Genomic DNA, 18,859 nt, shown 5'->3' with positions numbered 1-18,859 from the left:
TGCTGACTTCCCCCCGCTCTCCTGCCGGCCGCAGGGTGCACGGAAGAAGTATGTTCTAGAACAACGGTGTCTGGGTCACGAACACTGTTAAAGTATGAACAGCATTTCCAATAAAACATGAAAAGATTTATATTGTATCTACAAAATTTAAGTTTCTGCTACAATAAATGCTCTGTTGTGTTAAGCTAGGAAGGTAAGGAATGTCACGATCAATGTATACATTCTCTTTGCAGCATTAGTCTGGGAGACCGGTGTTCACACTGGGCAGTCATAGATGTGAATTTCCTGGTCGTCGCCGACAGACACAATTTTTGAGCCATTTCCATTGTATTTTACTCCCCAGACCTGTAAATCCAATAAAAAGAAACAACAAAGTTGTCATGTCTTTATTCTTTATGAACAAACATCCTCCTCTATTCTCATCGTACCAAAACGATGAAAAACACCAAACGGACAGTGTTCCGTGTTTTCTGAACCAGCAAGAATGGGGCCTTTTCTTTAACGGGATTATCTGGCATTGCTCCTGTCATCATTCCCTCACCTCCCATACTCCGTCAGATCTCATTTCTAAACACAAATCTGTGTACCTACAAACCTTTCAAGATTCAGAACCCGAGGAAGGACCTAATGCCGTGAAGACGGAACCCACAGGGGACGGGCATGGGCTTGCGTTTGAAAGAAAAAGGCCCCAGGACCATCCCCAGGGCATGACCTCAGGGGCCCCTCACCTAACGCCGTGCCCCCCGCCCCCCAGCCAACGATTCTCCCCTGTGACTAGAGGCCTCAAGCTGGATAACTAGACGTCACGGGGCACTGACTTTACTTGCTGCGCGTTCAAGTGCACAGTCACACTGCCTTCCTGACAAAACACGCGGCCGGAGTTCCCTCAGGTCAGCCTGTCCCTCTGACCCCAAGTGGGGTGGGGGGGGGGGTCCAGCCGCGATCTCAGCGTTGCCACCGGGTGGGCTGATGGCCTCAGTGCCACCCAAACACCACCTCTGAGACCACCACACTCAGCCTCTCGCACGGGGAAACGCGGCCAGCCAGGGGGGGTTACTCCCACAGCAGAATGTTTAAATCCAGAAGTGAAGTATCAAGACTAAATTCCCTCAACTCTGTTAGCACTGATTTAAGATCAAACGGAAAAAAGCATGAACAATTATGCTAACTTTAAGCTGCATTCCAAAGGGGACACGGCACCTGGCTGGCTCAGCTGGTGAAGCCTGTAACTCTTGATCTTGGGGTTGTGAGTTCAAGCCCCAATGTTGGGCCTATATACAGATTATTTAAACAAATAAAAAATTTAAAAAAAGAAAGCATCATCTTAAAAACAACTATGTATTGAAAGTCAACTTTTTTACTGCCTTGGGCATTTTATTTTTTACACTAACCAGTTTCCCAAGACTTGCTAGTCTAAATGGCTGGGGCCGGCAGCACTGGCCTCATGGGGAGCCAGGTAGAATGCAGAGCCCCAGGCCCCACGCCAGACCTACTGAGTGGGCCTCTGCCTTCCACCGGAGCCTCCACTCACCTCCACAATGGCAGAGACAACAAGGCCCCCAGGAAAACAGAGCCTCCTTTTCCTCATTTAAACACTGATGCAAAAGTTGTATCGATAAAGCCAAACAACCCATGAGAAATCGTGGCTTCGAGTATGTTAAAAAAAAAAAAAGAAGAAGGAAAGAACAAGAAAAGAAAAAGATCACATCACTTCCGTGGGCAGCTCCAAAAACGACAAGTGCCGACTTGTGGGGAAGGCCCTTCCCGAGCTGCACGGCAGGCCACACCCGGAACAGCGCTCCCGGCGGGCCCCCGAACGGCAGTGTGGCTACTGCCACGTGCTCACGCCTCTCGGCTCGCTAGGCTGCCAGCACATCCGCAGCACCCGCAGCCCAGACAGGACACAGGATGCTGGCTGGCCGGACACTGAGCAGGGAGCCCCAAGGCCCCGGCAGCGGGTCGGGGAAGGGGGAGGGCGGGTGCAGTGCTCAGACAACGCCAGCGGACACGAAGGAACTGGGCCATACCTGATCCTGGTGATCAAAGAAGGTGTGAACGCAAGTCCTCGTTCCAACATCCCAAACCTTCACACTTTTGTCAGATGAACTGTTTTAAAAAAGGGAACATCAGTATCAGAACAGTTTTCATCCCGGTTTTAAAGTCGCAAGGAATGTGACCGGAAATCCCACCCTCCTGTCACCTACGCTCTGCCTACCTGTACTCAGTGGCCAGCCTGGGCCCTGGGGGGCGGGGGGTGGGGGTCCCGGTGCCGGCATCTCCGTGGCTTCCCCCACGCACGGAGCAGCCATTTCCCTGAAGTTCTCGTCTGCCCCGCCCTCGTGCAAGTGCCCTCAGCAGGAGTCTCAGACACCTGTGCCTGTTTCCGGATTGAGGGGGCCTGTCACAGCCTCCAAATGGAGGCTCGCTCCTGCAGGAAGAGGCTTCTGTAGCCTCTGAGCACTGTTATTGAACTGTCTGTCTCAAATCTGTCACCTGTCCTGGCCGTCCCGGGCTGGAATAACACTGGGCTCTCAAAGCACAACATTCTGCAAACAGACCTACGTATTTTAAGTTACTATCGGAATACATGCATCCACTCCTAAAGTAACTACGTGCGGAAGCCTAGACTGAAAACAGTCCACCTTCGATCCCGCCAAGAACAACTGCCTTCACAGCTTCAAACAAAACCCAAAACCAGCGAGGAAACCCGTCTACAAAAAAGGGTCAGACCATCTTCAAATTTTAAGGTGATTCCTAAAAGACCATCTACATCTTCCCAGCATTTAAGGAAGTGCCAAGAATCGAAAGTACCTGGAAACAAAGTGAGTGTCGTCAGGACAAAAGGCGACATTCAGCACCCACGACGCGTGGCCACTCAGTGTTCCAGCCAAGTTGGCGTGTTGTCTGAAATGGGGAAGTTTCAATCAAAATGGAGAGGGAACAAGTCTGTATGGCGGCATTAGCACAAAATGTGTGAATTTCCCCCAACAGCAAAGAGTACTATTTAAGCTGAGAGCTTAAAAGCTCAAAATAAAGGAACCACATTCTAGCAGCTCAGCAAGATGACTCCGGAGACAGGACCTGAGGGCCGGCAGGGGCAGGCAGGCCACCTCGGACAGCAGCAGGCTCTGACCCCGACCGCACCGTTTCCACCATATCCAAGGGAGGTGTCCACATCCACTCCACAACAGACGTGGCCTGCATACGCCATTCTCTTGTAAAGTTTATTTTTGACAGAAAAGCCCATGGGCAAGCAGAGGAGGAGGAGCAGAGAGAAAGAGAGAGAATCCCAAGCAGACGCCACACTGAAAGCGCCAGCCCCGAGTCCTAACAAGCCAGCACACTGGATAGAGGCGCCCCGTGAATCTAACAAGCCAGCACACTGGATAGAGGCGCCCCGTGAATCTAACAAGCCAGCACACTGGATAGAGGCGCCCCATGAATCTAACAAGCCAGCATACTGGATAGAAGCGCCCCGTGAATCTAACAAGCCAGCATACTGGATAGAGGTGCCCCCCGAGTCTAACAAGCCAGCACACTGGACAGAGGCACGCCCCGTGTCCTAACACCCCCAGTCAGCTCGTCAGAAGCCACAGCCCCAAGATCAGCCTTGCTGACAACTTTTTGTCTTCCAAAAGCTGCTAGAAGTACTCCTACTGTCCAGCAGCTCCCAAAAAACCCTCACAGGCCCAGGTGTGGGCTCGCACACAGACGGTCGGGATTGTGGAACAGACAGATGGCAGCAATCTTAGCACCCATTCATCGCTGGGGCACGGAGAAGTGTGACGTGTGCCCCCAGGGGATCAGGACACCACATTCGGAAGCCGTGAACCAGAGGCACACAGGTCTCAGTACTGAGTCAAAGTGTCAAGCACACAAACACCTCTCAGGGGAGACTTGTGGGGGGAACAGGATGGGGAAAAGCCCAGGAGAAAGGGGCCTTGCACAAGCTGACGGTGACAGACGGCCACGACCTGAAGAGAGCGATCACTCTCTCTTATGCCTCCCCACCCGCACATTACTCACCTGCCAGAAGAAATTTAAAGTCAGAGAGCCCCACAAGAGCCAGGACAGCTGAGAAAAGGCAAGAAAGACCCCACCCTGGCAGGCAGATGGTGCACATCTCCCTCCCGGACATTCCCAGTTCGAGGACGGGGGTGTGATGGGGGAGGAAGGCCTGAGGCTCTGCACACAAGCCCCCGAGGGACCCGGGAGAAGGGCTGCATACTCGACAGGACTCCTCCAAGCAGTGGGAGACAAGACGGACACTGGTACTGGGCGAGAAGCCCGAGTCTCCGTGGCAACTTACACATCATAGATCTTGATGTAGCCGTCATCTGAGGCAGTGACGAGCAGCTGAGAATCCGGGGAGAAGGTCAAGGAGCGGATGGGCATAGCATGGCCTGAAATTCACAAAGGCCCCGTTAGTCTCCCCCCACGGGCTCCCCACCGACAGCGTCCCTTTTTTTTTTTTTTTTTTAATTTTTTTTTTTTCAACGTTTATTTATTTTTGGGACAGAGAGAGACAGAGCATGAACGGGGGAGGGGCAGAGAGAGAGGGAGACACAGAATCGGAAACAGGCTCCAGGCTCCGAGCCATCAGCCCAGAGCCTGACGCGGGGCTCGAACTCACGGACCGCGAGATCGTGACCTGGCTGAAGTCGGACGCTTAACCGACTGCGCCACCCAGGCGCCCCCCCACCGACAGCGTCCCTTTTAACGACCACAAGTATTTGAGCCGCACTGCCCAGGAGCTTTTCGCCAGAGAGGGAGGGGAATGACTGGATGCACCCCTCCTCCTAATGTTCTGGAAACATCCAAGCAATCCAGGCCCCATCCTCCTGGAGCCACCTCTCCTCAGTTCCCTTCCTCACCGGCTGGACCTCAGCACACATGGCTTGCGAAAAACTCCTCTACTACAAATATGGACAAATAAGGAAACACACATTGCTTCTGATCTGTATGAACAAACAGGACGCGGTTTCCCTACCAAATCCTGTGTTGTAGAGTAAGCAATAAACTGAGGAGGTAACGTATGCATGTGCCTGCCAGGGTGGGGTCCTTCTTGCCTTTTCTCAGCCGTCCTGCCTCTTTTGGGGCTCTCTGACTTTAAATTTCTTCTGGCAGCTGAGTAGTGTGCGGGTGAGGAGGCACAGGAGAGAGTTCAGAATTCAAACTAGTACAAAAGAGCACGGGGCAGGGGCGCGTTCAGCGTCCAACTCCTGGTTTCAGCTCAGGCCACGATTTCACAGTTGGTGGGTTTGAGCCCCGTGTCGGGCTCTGTGCCGACAGCATGGAGCCTGTTTGGGATTCTCTCTCTCTCAAAATAAACAAACATGTAAAACAGCACAGGCTAGAAGCCTCTGTCCCATCCAACATGCTTGACGGGGCTCGCACCCACACCCTGAGGCCAGCAGAGCAGAGCGCAGGCAGGGCGCTTTCATCCACCGTCAGATTCTTGACAAAACTGGTTTTTAATCACGACTTTCTGTAGAACCGAACAAGACAGAGACGAAATTCTCATACAGCTGAGATCTACTAACACAAAAATGGAGTAAGCCTGTTCACCAAAACAAGCACTCAACAGGGGTACAACTCCGACCACGCACTAAGACTTGGAGGCGTCTCAGACTTCCAACTGAGATAGTATAAAGCTCATTTGTCATTTAGTAGCATTTTAATGAAAGAACAATTCTTCCTCTGTGGTCGGATAACCCAGTTTGCACAAAAGAAAATGAGCCATACCTTCCAGCGTGTGCAGGAGTTTTCCAGTTGCAATATCAAAAATATTGATGATTCCGTCTATGGCTCCACTGGCCAGGTACTTCCCATCAGGACTCTGTGGAGAACACGCAGAGAGCACCTGAGACTCCGTGTTGTTAGGCCATGCCCAGCAAACGTCAGCAAATCCCCTGCTCGCGACACCCCACGCCCGCCAGACAGCTGCCCGCCCCCAGCACGGCCACAGGCCGGAGGCACGGACTGCAAACAGTGGGAGACAGAGAAGAGAGCAAGGTTTCCTTACATATGCAATGCTAAGAATGAATTTTCCTCTGGTGTCCAAAGAATATTCCTTTTTCCCACTTTCCACACCAAAAATGTTCACTTTTCCCACATGAGTCCCTGTGGCCAGATACTGGGAATCAGGGGAAAAGGCCAAAGTCCAGGCATCCACTGAACAGAAAGAAAGAAAAAAAAAAACAAAAAAACACAATGAGAAAAGATGTGACCTTAATTTTAAAAACTTTTTTTTTTTAAATGTTATTTCTGAGACCGAGAGAGACAGAGCATGAGCAGGGCAGGGGCAGAGAGGGGGACACACAGAATCTGAAACGGGCTCCAGGCTCTGAGCTGTCAGCACAGAGCCCGACGTGGGGCTCGAACTCATGGACCGTGAGATCGTGACCTGAGCTGAAGTCGGACGCTCAAGCGACTGAGCCACCCAGGCGCCCCAATTTTAAAAACTTTTAAAGTTTTACCAAAAGATACATTTTTAAAAGATTAGAAATCATGTCCTGATTCAAAAACCTATGTGTAAAGGTGTTAATTCTTTACCAACTTAGTACAGATCTACTTAAATTTTAATAAAAACAGGACGGACAAGTGTTAACAAGGATATCGAGAAACCAAAATCCTCATACACTGGTGTGACCACTCTGAAAAACATTTCGAGTTTTTGTTTTTAATTTTAATCGCTGGGGGCTCATCATAAGTGCACCCCTTCATCCCATCACCTATTTAACCCACCCTCCACCTCCCTCCCCTCTGGTGACCAGCAGTGTGTTCTCTATAGTTAAGAGTCTGTTTCTTGGCTTGTCTGTTCCCTCCCCCACCCCGATCTGCTCATTTGTTTCTTAAATTCCACATACAAGTGAGATCACATGGTATTTATCCTCCTCTGACTCATTTCACTGAACATAATACTCTTCCTAGATCCATCCATGTCATTGCAAATGGCAAGATCTCATTCTTATGACTAATATTCCACTGTACATGTATTGCATCATCTGTATCTATTCATCAGCCAGTGGCCACTGGGGCTGCTTCCAGATCTTGGCTATTGTACATAACGCTGCTGTAACCATATGGGTACATCTATGCCTCTGAATCAGTGCTTTGTATCCTTCAGGTAAACGCTTAGTAGTGCAACTGCTGGATCACAGGATAGTTCTATTTTTAACTTTCTGAGGAACCACCACACTCTTCTCCACAGTGGCTGCACCAGCATCCCCACCCACAATGCAAGAGGTTCCCCTTTCTCCGTATCCTCGCCAACACTTGTTACTTCTTGTGTTGTTGATTTTAGCCGTTCTGACAGGTGTGCGGTAGTATCCATTGTGGTTCTGATTTGCGTTTGCCTGATGACGAGTGACACTGAGGCTCTTTCATGTGTCTGTTGGCATCTGGATGTCTTCTTTGGAAAAGTGTTCATGTCTTCTCATTTTTATTTTTAAATTTAAAAAAAATCTTTATTTCTGAGAGACAGAGAGAGACACAGTGTGAGCGAGGGAGGGGCAGAGACAGAGAGAGAGACAGAATCTGGAGACAGGCTCCAGGCTCTGAGCTGTCAGTACAGAGCCCGACACGGGGCTCGAACTCACAAGCCGTGAGATCCTGACCTGAGCTGAAGTTGGATGCCCAACCGACTGAGCCACCCAGGCGCCCCCATGTCTTCTGCTCATTTTTAAACTGGATTATTTTTGGGGAGTGTTGGGTTGTATAAGTTCTTCATATATTTTGGATACTAACCCTTTATCTGATACGTCATTCGCAAATTTGTTCTCCCATTCCGGTGGCGGCCTTTTAGTTTTGTTGTTTCCTTCACTGTGCAGAAGCTTTATCTTGAGAAAGTCCTAGTCTGTTTTTGCTTTTGTTCCCCTTGCCTCAGGAGACGTATCTAGAAGGAAGCTGCTGCAGCCAATGGCAAAGAGGTTACTGCCTGTATTCTCCTCTAGGATTACTATGGTTTCAGGCCTCACATTTAGGTCTTTAATCCATTTTCAATTTATTCTTGTGTGTGGCGTAAGAGAGTGGCCCAATTTTCCCAACACCATTTGTGGAAGAGATTGTTTCCCATTGGACATTCTCTCCTGCTTTGTTGAAGATTAGTTGACCATACAGTTGTGTCCATTGCTGGGTTTTCTATTGTGTTCTACTGGTCTATGTGCCTATTTTTGTGCCAGAACCATACTGTCTTGGTGATCACAGCTTTGTAGTATAGCTTGAAATCTGGAATCGTGATGCCTCCAGCTTTGCTTTGCTTTTTCAAGATTACTTTGGCTATTTGGGGTCTTCGGTGGTACCACACACATTTTAGGATTGTTCTAGCTCTGGGAAGAATGCCGGTGGTATTTTGATAGAGAGTGCATTAAATGTGTAGACTGCTTTGGGTAGCATAGACATCTTAACAATGTTTGTTCTCTCAGTCAAGGAGCATGGAATGTTTCTCCATTTCTTTGCTTCCTCTTCAATTTCTTTCATCAGTGTTTTATAGTTTTCAAAGTACAGGCCTTTCACCTTTTTGGGTGGGTTTACTCACAGGTATCTTATTGTTTTTAGTGCAGTTGTAAATGGGATTGTTCTCTTAACAGTCTGACGATTATTTTTATTTTTTAAAAATGTTTATTTTTGAGAGCGAGAGAGCACAAGCAGGGAAGGGGGGCAGAGAGAGACGGAGACACAGAATTTGAAGCAGGCTCCAGGCTCTGAGCTGTCAGCAGAGCCCGACCTGGGGCTCGAACTCACGAGCCGTGAGATTACGATCTGAGCTGAAGTCGGCCGCTTAACCGACTGAGCCACTAAGGTGCCCCAGTTTGACAATTTCTTAAATGCAAACAAGTACCACAACACCTGGCAGTTCCGCTCCTGGATATCCACCCGAGAGAAATGAAAACACGTGTCCACACAGACTTGGGCAGTGGTGTTCACAGCACCGCCCATAACGGTAAAAACCTGGGGAGAATCCAAATGTCCATCAAGTGCTGGGTGGGAGAACAAAATATTCTGCAACGTGGTAAGGGAACACTGTCCAGAAACAAAAAGGAGCTGCCGGCACACCCTACAACACGAATGGGCCCTGAAAACCTTACGCCGCGGAAAGACGATGTAGAAGACAACACCGCCCCCCCCCCCCCCACCTACATGGAAATTCTCCAAAGGCAAAACTGCAGACACAGTGGGTCTGAGGCTGCCTGAGGCTGAGGCGCACACGGACTGCACGTGGACCTGAGGGGACGTTCTGAGGCGCGCGAGTGTTTTAAAACTGAACTGCAGAGCTGGCTGACCGGCCCCAGAGATTTACAAAAACTCGGCGAACCGCACGCTCACCGTGGGTTAACCTGATGCTGCAATCACAGCAGTGAAAGCTTGCCTCAAGAAAGCTGTGAATAAAGGAACACGTACTGCCGTGAACACTCTTCTGTTGTGCCATGATAGGACAAAGTGTTTGCCAAAATTAACAAGGAATAAGGACTGGAAAGATACACTGTGTTTTTTAAAGATCGCCTGTGTTTTCAGTCACACCAGACAACGGAGTTAATTTCAAGAGCTCCGTTCAAATGTGACGCGTCACGGTGCTCCTCCCGCCGGACACAAGGGTCTGCAGACTCACGCGCAGTCGGGGTGAACAACTTACTTCACATCTCTCTCTGGGGACACACCATTGGTGGCATTTCAGCATTTCCTTTCTGGGCTCTCTGGGAACCTCTTCCGAGGCAATCCCACAGAGCTCAAGGGGCCTCGGGGTCCGGGCCTGGAGGCCAGGGAGTCATCTAGTTGCCCGGCTCCTGTCTGTCCCCTGGCCCACGTGCACTCTTGTATAGGAACGTGCCCTAAGTCTGGCCACCCTCCCCCGACAGGACACAGCTTGTTAAAAGCACAGACAGACTCCCTCCCAAGTCGCTCTCCTCACGCCTGGGCTGGGCTCGAGAGGGCAGGCCCTTCCCAGCCCACGGGACGGAGGAGAGGCCGCTGAGCTGGACTCCTGGCAGACAGGGGTCCCAGCACAGATGGGTCAACAGTGTCTTCCAAGGGGTTTTAAAACAAAAATCCCTTGCAAATTTTAACATATTCAAAGGAGTGATCAATAATTTAGCTCTATCACTTTTCTTATGAAATGTTTTAAAAAGGAAATTAACTTCAGGGCACCTGGGTGGCTCAGTCAGTTAAGAGTCCGACTTCGGCTCAGGTCATGGTCTCACGGTCTGTGGCTTCGGCCCCGTGTCAGGCTGCGTGCTGACAGGTCAGAGCCTGGAACCTGCTTCAGATTCTGTGTCTCCCTCTCTCTCTGCCCCACCCACCCACTCACACTCTCTCTCTTTCTCACTCAAAAATAAACATTAAGGGGTGCCTGGGTGGCGCAGTCGGTTAAGCGTCCGACTTCAGCCAGGTCACGATCTCGCGGTCCGGGAGTTCGAGCCCCACGTCAGGCTCTGGGCTGATGGCTCAGAGCCTGGAACCTGTTTCCGATTCTGTGTCTCCCTCTCTCTCTGCCCCTCCCCCGTTCATGCTCTGTCTCTCTCTGTCCCAAAAATAAATAAAAACGTTGAAAAAAAAAATTAAAAAAAAAAAAAAAAACATTAAAAAAATTTTTTTAAAAAAAGAATGCTCAATCAAGATCTGAAAAAGCTTTTATAATCAACAGCTACTTTTTAATCTGTAAATGACTAGCATTTACTCTAATAAGATTATGCTTTCTTGTTCCTATTATAGTTAGCTGTTTACTGGAATAACAGTTTTTAGAGAATCTGATTTTTATTCCTTGCAGTTTAATAGAGTAACATTTCTGAATTATTTTTACAATTCCCTATTAACTGGTTTACAATATGGAATTTTTAGTACGAAATATCCTTACGCTCAGAACTGAAGGAATTCTTATTCCTTATTCCTGCACCCTAAGATTTATATCTGCATAACAGACATTTACTCTCGTAAGCCCCACCTCCCCAGTGGGAGGGCAGCCCCCTGCCGTGGCGGGGGGGTGGGGGGTGAGGCCCTGGCTGCTCCCACTGGTCTTCCCAAGCGCCAGTGTGCTGGGGGCAGCGTCTGCGTCTTCAGCCTCACTTCCTTCCTCAGGATCGGCTCAGTGATTTTCTTTCTTTCTTTTTCCGTGGTGGTCGATCCACATCCCCCGGGCATATTTCCCAGACAGGTACAGCTTCGGGGCCCACGTCCCCGTATTCATTGTCCGGACGACTCAGCTGCTCTTCTGTCACCCAAGGAACTGCCATTTGGTGGCCGGGTCCGGTTCTGTGCCGATTCCTGACCCAAGAGAAATCCAGTCCCTTGACGAGTCTCTGCACCGTTTCTTTCCTAACGGTAACCTTCCAACGGGCACGTGCCTCACACACGGACGAGGCGCCCGGCTGTCGGCGGCACTGCTGCTCAGGCAAGGCCGGCTGCGTGCAGACCCACCCTCTTCCCTGGAACCAATCCAGCACTCGTTTCTAAAACTGCAGCGTGCCCGTGACCACGACAGCCATGCAGTGACCTCAGCGTCCTAGGTCTGGGGAAGGCCTGGGTGCCCAAGGTGAAAAGGCAGCAAGAGATCTGCCTCCTTCTCCTCTCCCTGGCTCTGTAACAGTCTTCGTAGATTCGGGGGCCGGTCTGGGACCCCAAGTCCTCCGTGAGTGACGTCGGCAGGTAAGGACAGGGGCAAGACAACCACCTGGGGCGATCACAGTGTCCCCCATACGTAGCCTTTTCCAAATGCATATCCAGCCCACACACCCTGATAACTGTGCTTCAGTGGAAACAAAATAGGGTCTGGGCACGCGTATCCTTCAAAAAGCTCCAGGGGTGAGCCTCACAGACCGGGGAGCCTTGCTTCTGAGGGAAAATACACACAGTTTCCAGACAACCTAGCCCCCTTACAAACCCTGGGACTACTATTCTTTCCAATATAAAGACAGCCGGTCGTGGTTACCGAGCACAGCCAGTAGGGGGGCAAACCGCCCCGGGGCTCCAACCAAGGGAGGTGTGCCAGGGAAACAGCTCAGCGGCTTCTCTGGGATCAAGGCAGGCGGCTCTCTGTGCTCTCTAGCGGCCATCAGCCATTCTGGCGAACAGCCCCTGGCCACGAATGCCATGCAGACATTTATAAGTAAAGTTGAGCGCTGCTTGTGCCACATGACCCGGCCCACCGAAATCATTAATCAAGGCTGATGGACAAGACTATGCTGTCCTACGATGCTTTAGATAAAATGAATGCTATTCCAGAAGTTTCCTGTCCCTCAAATACAGATCATAGGAGAGACTGCCATGATACAGACCTAAGAGGACACACGACTGTGCACAAGAGACTCCTATCAGGCAGGGCACATGTCAAATTAGAGCACGGCAAACAGAACCCCTGGACCATCTGGATACAGGTCCACACCCCCAAATCTCAGGCTTCTAAAAAACTGTTTTTGAAACAGGGTTAATACCAAAATTTAGTTGGCAGTGAAATCTCACCTGCACAGACACACACACTCATGTTTCGTTGCTAAGATATTAATGCTCCCTCCAACTCCACAAAAGGTATCACATAACCCACAGCCCACACACCCGCATTATCCTCTCCAAGCCAAAAAATTCTGAACCTGGGTGGCTCAGTCGGTTAATTCTTGATTTCGGCTCAGCTCATGATCTCACGGTCTGTAAGTTCAAGCCCTGTGTCAGGGTCTATGCTGACAGCTCAGACCCTGCTTGTGATCTTCTCTCTCTCTCTCTCTCTCTCTCTCTCTCTCTGTGCTCCTCCCACACCCCCTCTCTCAAAATAAATAAATAAACTTAAGAAAAAAAAGACAAATTAAAAAATCCTGAACTGTAAAACATACCTATCCCTAGAGGTTTTGAGAAGGAAGTGTGAATGTCTATTATCTTCCCTAAAAGCACAGCTCTTACCAGGTCCTGCATCTATGGACTTTATCTGTTTGCCGTTTTCCAAGTCCCAGAGACGAATGTGAGCATCAAGAGAACTGGATGCAGCAATGGGCAGCGTGTGGCTGATGTCCACGGACACCACACCCAGTTGATGGCCCTCCAGACTCCACTGTAGGTCCAGCCTCTCATCACACCTTCAGCGGGGGACAGAGAAATGGGTTTCTTCACACACAACACGCTGTACCTGGCATCGGAAATTCTGGCCCCCGTGACTGTGCACTACCAGCGGTCTGTGAAATGCAGAATCAGAGGGGACCTGAAGAGCCACGGGACACCAAATGCGGCCAAGTTTTAACTGTGGGACTTTTTTTTTTTTTTTTTTAAACTATAGGGCCTTAACGTTGAAGAAGAGGAAAACAGGTGAGGAAAAAATCAGCTGCCTTTTTATACCACCAACTGCGACCACTTTGTAGCTCAGAAAACAGTTAATACTTTCCTGATGGCAACTTGGGGGAGTCCAGAAGCAAAACCCTAAACCTCACTTTCCGAGGCTGTCAGGGGAAAGAGCGCTCACCATTTCCAGACCTTCACCAGGTCATCCAGGGATCCCGTGACCACGGTCTCAGAGTTTTCTTTCTTGTTTGTCCCCCAGGCGACTGACCAAATGGCATCATCATGGGCTACAATGGAAAGCAGTTCAGTTCAAGGTCTTCATGCAACTTCTAAACTGTTCTGAACTGAAGCGGAAATACCGCTCCAACGATTCTGAGGTCCATCCACCTGCCCCTACAGGCAAAGTGCCCTCCCACCAGCTCCCATCAGAACCGCAAAGGCACACATGAGCAGCCGAGGTTCTGAAGAAGCCGCTTACCCCTAATCACAGGTTCACCGGGCGGGAGGGAGCACTGGAATGATCCGGGCGGCCCATGTGCATCAGCCCGGAGTGGCTATCACTTGGTTAAAACTAGCGAAACCGGTGGGAAACCTTCACCCCCAACCAAAGACCTACCCTTGATTAAGCCTTATCTCTTAGAGATCTTTAGAAACCAGTAGGCAGTTCAACTGCAAACAGTACAGGTCTGGAAATAAATACCTCCGTACTTGAGTTGCCTCTTGCCATCAAATGTCTATTATGCTTAACGAGTCAGTTACCACATTAATCTTTTTATAAGTATTACCTCAATCACAACAGCCCTATCAAGTAGCTGCTCATTTTACAGACAAGGAATCGGAGGCTGAGAGAAGCCAAGGAAGTCACCCAAAGTCAAAAGCCAAGAAGGAGTGAAACTGGGACTCCAACCCCATCTAGTAACTAACAACTCAAGTGCAGCTTGAATCTGAAGTCCGCCAGCTGCATATCCGGGGGGCCTGCCTGTCAAGTCTGCAGACCGAGCCTTTATTCGTCCCGGGAGCGGTGGTCAAGGAACACCTTCCCAAGACGTGAAGGTAAGGGCCCCGAACAGCTGTGACTCATGTACAGCCCCGTGGCTCCAACGACTTGCCCACCCGAAGCCAGCCTGCTGCCCGGACGGCAGGAGCTGCACACCAGGTAGCCGACTGGCATGCCTCATTAGCTGGTTATTCATCCGAGCTAACTTCGAAGGATGCTTTGGTCTTAAACTTCAGACTCCCTAAACGTCCCTACTTAGAGCGGAAGAGCTTTTATTAGGCATTCCCACAAACTCCTCCAGGCGCCACCTGACCCGTCCAGGTGTGCTTAACAGGTGCGCAAAGCCCAATATCCCTGGCAAGCTGCACTCCCGGATTGGACTCTGGCCTCCACCCCACCCCAGGCCCCCCCCCCCCAACTTTCATTAGGGTCAAAGCCTCTGCACGAGTCCCCGCGCTTGTCTGAAATGGAAGAACCAGAGTAAAGACTCCCAAGGCAAGTTCTGAGGCTCAAATGTTTCCTCTTTCACCCTGGGAGCTGGGAAGCTCAGAGCTGCACCTTCCTCAGGTGGGAAAGTTTCTCTCAGTCTATCATGTGACCCCTGCTTTGCCTTTTCTTTTCGGTTAGTTGTCTGGCGGCTTTTGCTGCAGTCTGTTTTTAAGTGTGTTTGTTTTCAGCTGCTTCTGCCAGTTCTTCTGCAGACAGCACGTCTGGGGACCGCGCGTCTGGTCAGCCCAGAGACTCGGGGACGACACAGTTCTCACAGGTGAGTGTGCCTGAACAGGCAGGCCCCTTACCTTGCTCCTGTTTGAAGAGAATACTGTACTGAAAAAGAACAGACGCCACGTTAGACCAACGGTCAGACTTCAGATGTATCCCGTCCCCTCCCCTAAAACGCCCCGGCGCCCAAGTCACCAGCCATCCCCCCCGGTAGATGTGGTTCCCCGTGTGAGCTACGTCCCCTGCCCCCACCCTGACCATCCTGCAGGCTCCCTGATTCCTGCTCACGTAAGATTTGCACAGTCGACTACACCAGAAAAAGTCAGCTCTTACAGAAGCTGGGGTCTCTCCTCCCCCAACCCCTAGGACACTGATAAATTCCATGCATTCCCTGCTCTGGTCACCAGGAGGCTCTGGGTCCAGTTTCCAGACTAACTTCTGCAGTTGTATAAAACCACACAGCCCGCTTAACCTGTTACTGCTGTCCCTTTCCAATACTTTTTTCTTTCTGGTTTTTAAGTACCAATTCTTTTAATTTTCATTTTTTTATTAAGTAAACTCTATGCCCAACGTGGAGCTTGAACTCACAACCGTGAGAGCAAGAGTCACATGCTGTACACACTGAGCCAGCCGGGCACCCACTGAGTACAAATTCTTTCAACGTGTCCGTAAACTAAGGTACGGGCTTAGTGCATTTTGGGTCACGCACTTCAGGAGCAGAGCAGGAATCAGAGGCTAGTTTCCTGACCACACACCCAGACAACATTCTGGGCCCCAACCTGCCAGAGACCAGCTGATTCTACTCCCCACCATAGGCCTTACCTGGTTGGTCATCTCCTCGACCAAGGATGAAGGGCTAACGGCCAGACAGTTCTGTGGAAACATCAGGGCTTCAGTAAGGGGGTGTCATCAGGACAGAGGGGGATACACGAGGTTGCCCTTATCAAGAAAAAAAGGCAACCCTCTGCCACAGCGCTGCCCTGACCTTTTCTATGGATTGGCCCCAGGGGCCCCTTCACCAGCCCTGCCGGGTGGTGTGAGCCCCCCTGGAGCCCAGGGACCCCAGTAACACCCACCCCATGCCAGGTGTTCCTCTCCCCAAGTCTGACTACAGACAGGGACCAGCCTCCCTCCCTTGTTGCTCTTCAGGGAGACAAAACCACAGGCCCTTTTATGTTTAAATATTATTTATTCAAAACCCACAAGCAAATATGTGGGAACAAAGCTGTTACAGCCTCTGAAGGGGTCATGAGCACATGAATGAGGTCAGCAGCTGCAGACACGCGTCTCCCAAAAGGCAGCAGAGTCTTCAAGGACTTGGCTCAGCTAACACAAACTTACTTTAAGAACAAATTGGATTTCTCAGGCTCCAGTTGTCCTTGTTATTACGTGTGTGTGCCACAGACCCCTCCAGCAGCCCTGCAAAACCTATAAACCCCTTCTCAGGACTTTTTAAATACACGGGACTAGAAAGGAAACCGAGCGCTGTCAATTCTTGGTATTCAAGGCTGTCATGTTGTATGAAGTCACCAGGAACACCCAATTAGCGAAGACTGACCCCACTGCTCCCAGGAGAAATGGGCAAGGGCCCTGCAAGCCGCCTGTAACATTTTTGTCAACCGACCAACACATAACTCGTGCTATGTGTGATTCTGGTTAAAGGCCGCTTACGTGATACGTATTGCTAATTCCTTAGTTTTGAACTCACTGCCGACGGCAGCATCACTCAAGCCCAACTGAAACGTATCCAACACACGCAAAGTTTTCTCCATAAGGCACCTCGTGGCCTTCTTGCGCTGAGAACACTAACATGCCACTTTAGCATAGTGCTCGGGGGCCATTTTAAACAGTGATGTCACCGGCAAAAGGCATAAAAATGCAAAAGCCATGACACTAAACAGCCTGGAAACGAGAACCCTTGTTAACACAGGAGGGCTGACAAGAAGGCAGTGTCGCCTCAGTCGGCTGTAGCTGAGAATGTGTCAGGCGACCCAAACTTTTTGCCACCGTGCACTTGTCTGTGACAGACCACGAAAGCACTGCAAGTACTGACTTTGGGGCCACAAATAATTTCAGTGTGTAGGCAAATTTGCAGGTACAGAATCTGGAATAACAAGCATGGATCAACCGAAATAAAATGTTATCAAAATACAAACATTAAATTGTTGATAGCATACCATACGTGACTATTAACACAGAGCATGAGTTAGCATCAAGTCTAATAACTACTACAATTCTGAAGTTGTGACAAACTTACGTCCAGGGGATATGTGACAAACATATCCAGGGGATATGTGACGAACATATCGTAAGATATGGAAACATCTGTGATTTCTATTGGTGACAAAGTCACCCTGTTAATACTGTGGTTTGATGCCTACATTCATAACTGGAGGAAAGGCTAAATTTCAGTTAGAGAACATAAAAATGTGGCTTTTCTTATCCACTTTCATGCCCCCCTCAATTCTACCCAGGGACAGCAGAAACCACACAACGAAGGCATTCAGGTTACTCGCTTTAAATGTGCAAATCCCAAAAGGCCACCGTGAAGGTTTTCCAAGGATAAGAGGAAAAACAAACAACTTCTAAATAACCCTTGTCTATGAAGACTACCAGGTTGGTAGTGCTTCACTCATCTGTGGCCCAAGAACGGGGTCCTGCCCAGGGTAGGAATGACGGTACGAAGCTCAAGCCGGGGCTGCTGCCCCATGAAGCCCAGGCCTGCCCTCCTTCCTTCCCACCCGGATCTCATGCTTGGCAACAGGGGAACAAGAAGGATTAGGAACACCTGCAGGACGCCAACTTCCAAGGAGCCCCCCTCCTGCCCCAGGACAAAGGGGAGCTTCTGTGGAGGAGTGACATTTGAGGGCTGGCCATGAGTCAGGCCCTGCTTCAGGTTCCACTCGGGGACTGGCCCACTGAACCCTCGCACCCCAGTGAGTAGGTATTCGTGGTCCCACCTGCGCCTTCCTGGTAACCTTGCAGAGCTTAAGGAAGCCTCGGAAGATTGTTCTGAGGTCAAACGGGGGACACAAGCTACATCACCTCCTCCTTCATGCTCTCCTAACAGGTCATCTGAGAGCGGAGAGGCCCCCAGAACCTCTTTTGCCACCTCCTCTGTTTAGGGAACTTCCCCCCCATTTCCCAGGCGGAATTCGTTGCTGTTTCCAAAGCACACTGCACGTGCAGTTTGTACAGTCTGCCTGCCAATTTGTGCAGCTTGTACAGGCAGGTTCGTAACCCACGAAGCTAGGTGGCACGCGAAGGGGCGAGAACCCAGGGACCCAGCCTGTGATCGCACCTATCCGCTCCCCAAGAGGACAGCGTGGCCCAAGGCCTGGAAAACTTCCGTTTACGGTCACAGAGACTTCTCCCGAGAAACCAGCCCTAACCTCGAGGCTGCACAGAACAGTCTCAGGATGCAAGACGAGGCCACCTACGGCCCTCCTCTCGGGCCCCGCACGCCGAGAGGCAGCCAGGACGCAAACAGTCACAGAAGCCACCTTCGGGCCCCACGGCCTGGAGTACCCCGGAGCAAACCAGATCGGAGGCTGCCTCCGGCCCCCCCTCGCTCCTCCGGCCCGCGGCCCCCGCCACTGCCATCCCCAACCGGCGAGCACGTCAACTCACCGCCGCCCCACCGGCTGCGCTGCCCGCCGCACTTGTGACGCGAGCTCGGAGCGACGGCGTCGCGCACCGATGAGCCTAGGGGGGCGTGGCAGCATGTCGCCCCGCCCCCGCCCCAGGGCGCAGGCGCGCGACGCGGCACGGCCTACCGACGCGGCTTCACGCTCCCGGCCCCGCCCCTGAAGGTTTCTGCCACCTGCGGGTGGGGGTGGTGGGCTTCCGCTTCTCAGTGTTGGACTCCCGCGGGAGCCCCCCTAC

General features: G+C 50.8%; 1 protein-coding gene across 2 annotated transcripts; it reads right to left on the bottom strand.

The window, feature by feature from the left end:
• Positions 1-69: 69 nt before the first annotated feature.
• WDR61 (WD repeat domain 61) lies at positions 70-18,713 on the bottom strand. 2 transcript variants are annotated; one of them, XM_043554577.1, is made up of 11 exons: positions 18,605-18,713; positions 15,797-15,847; positions 15,052-15,079; positions 13,439-13,544; positions 12,886-13,058; positions 6,026-6,174; positions 5,746-5,839; positions 4,310-4,403; positions 2,812-2,904; positions 2,028-2,106; positions 70-345 (listed from the first exon to the last, which is right to left on the bottom strand). In XM_043554577.1, exons 2-11 carry the CDS (start codon positions 15,806-15,808, stop codon positions 256-258), a joined length of 918 nt encoding a protein of 305 aa, XP_043410512.1. In that variant the 5' UTR covers positions 15,809-15,847; positions 18,605-18,713; the 3' UTR covers positions 70-255. The 2 variants fall into 2 exon arrangements, with proteins under 2 accessions (XP_043410512.1, XP_043410513.1); XM_043554578.1 differs by having other exon boundaries at positions 18,367-18,613.
• Between the last annotated feature and the right edge of the window lie 146 nt (positions 18,714-18,859).

The sequence above is a fragment of the Prionailurus bengalensis genome, chromosome B3 (assembly GCF_016509475.1).
Source record: "Prionailurus bengalensis isolate Pbe53 chromosome B3, Fcat_Pben_1.1_paternal_pri, whole genome shotgun sequence".
NCBI lineage: Eukaryota > Metazoa > Chordata > Mammalia > Carnivora > Felidae > Prionailurus > Prionailurus bengalensis.
Note: the sequence above shows the minus strand (reverse complement) of the source record. Positions and strands in the feature narration are given on the sequence as shown.

Excerpts from the sequence above, each read along its gene's own strand:
- WDR61 (XM_043554577.1), bottom strand. Across the intron at positions 13,545-15,051 it reads TCTCTTCAAACAGGAGCAAG|CCCATGATGATGCCATTTGG; the intron begins GTAAGGGGCCTG and ends TTTCCATTGTAG. Across the intron at positions 2,107-2,811 it reads GACACTCACTTTGTTTCCAG|TTCATCTGACAAAAGTGTGA; the intron begins GTACTTTCGATT and ends TTTTTAAAACAG.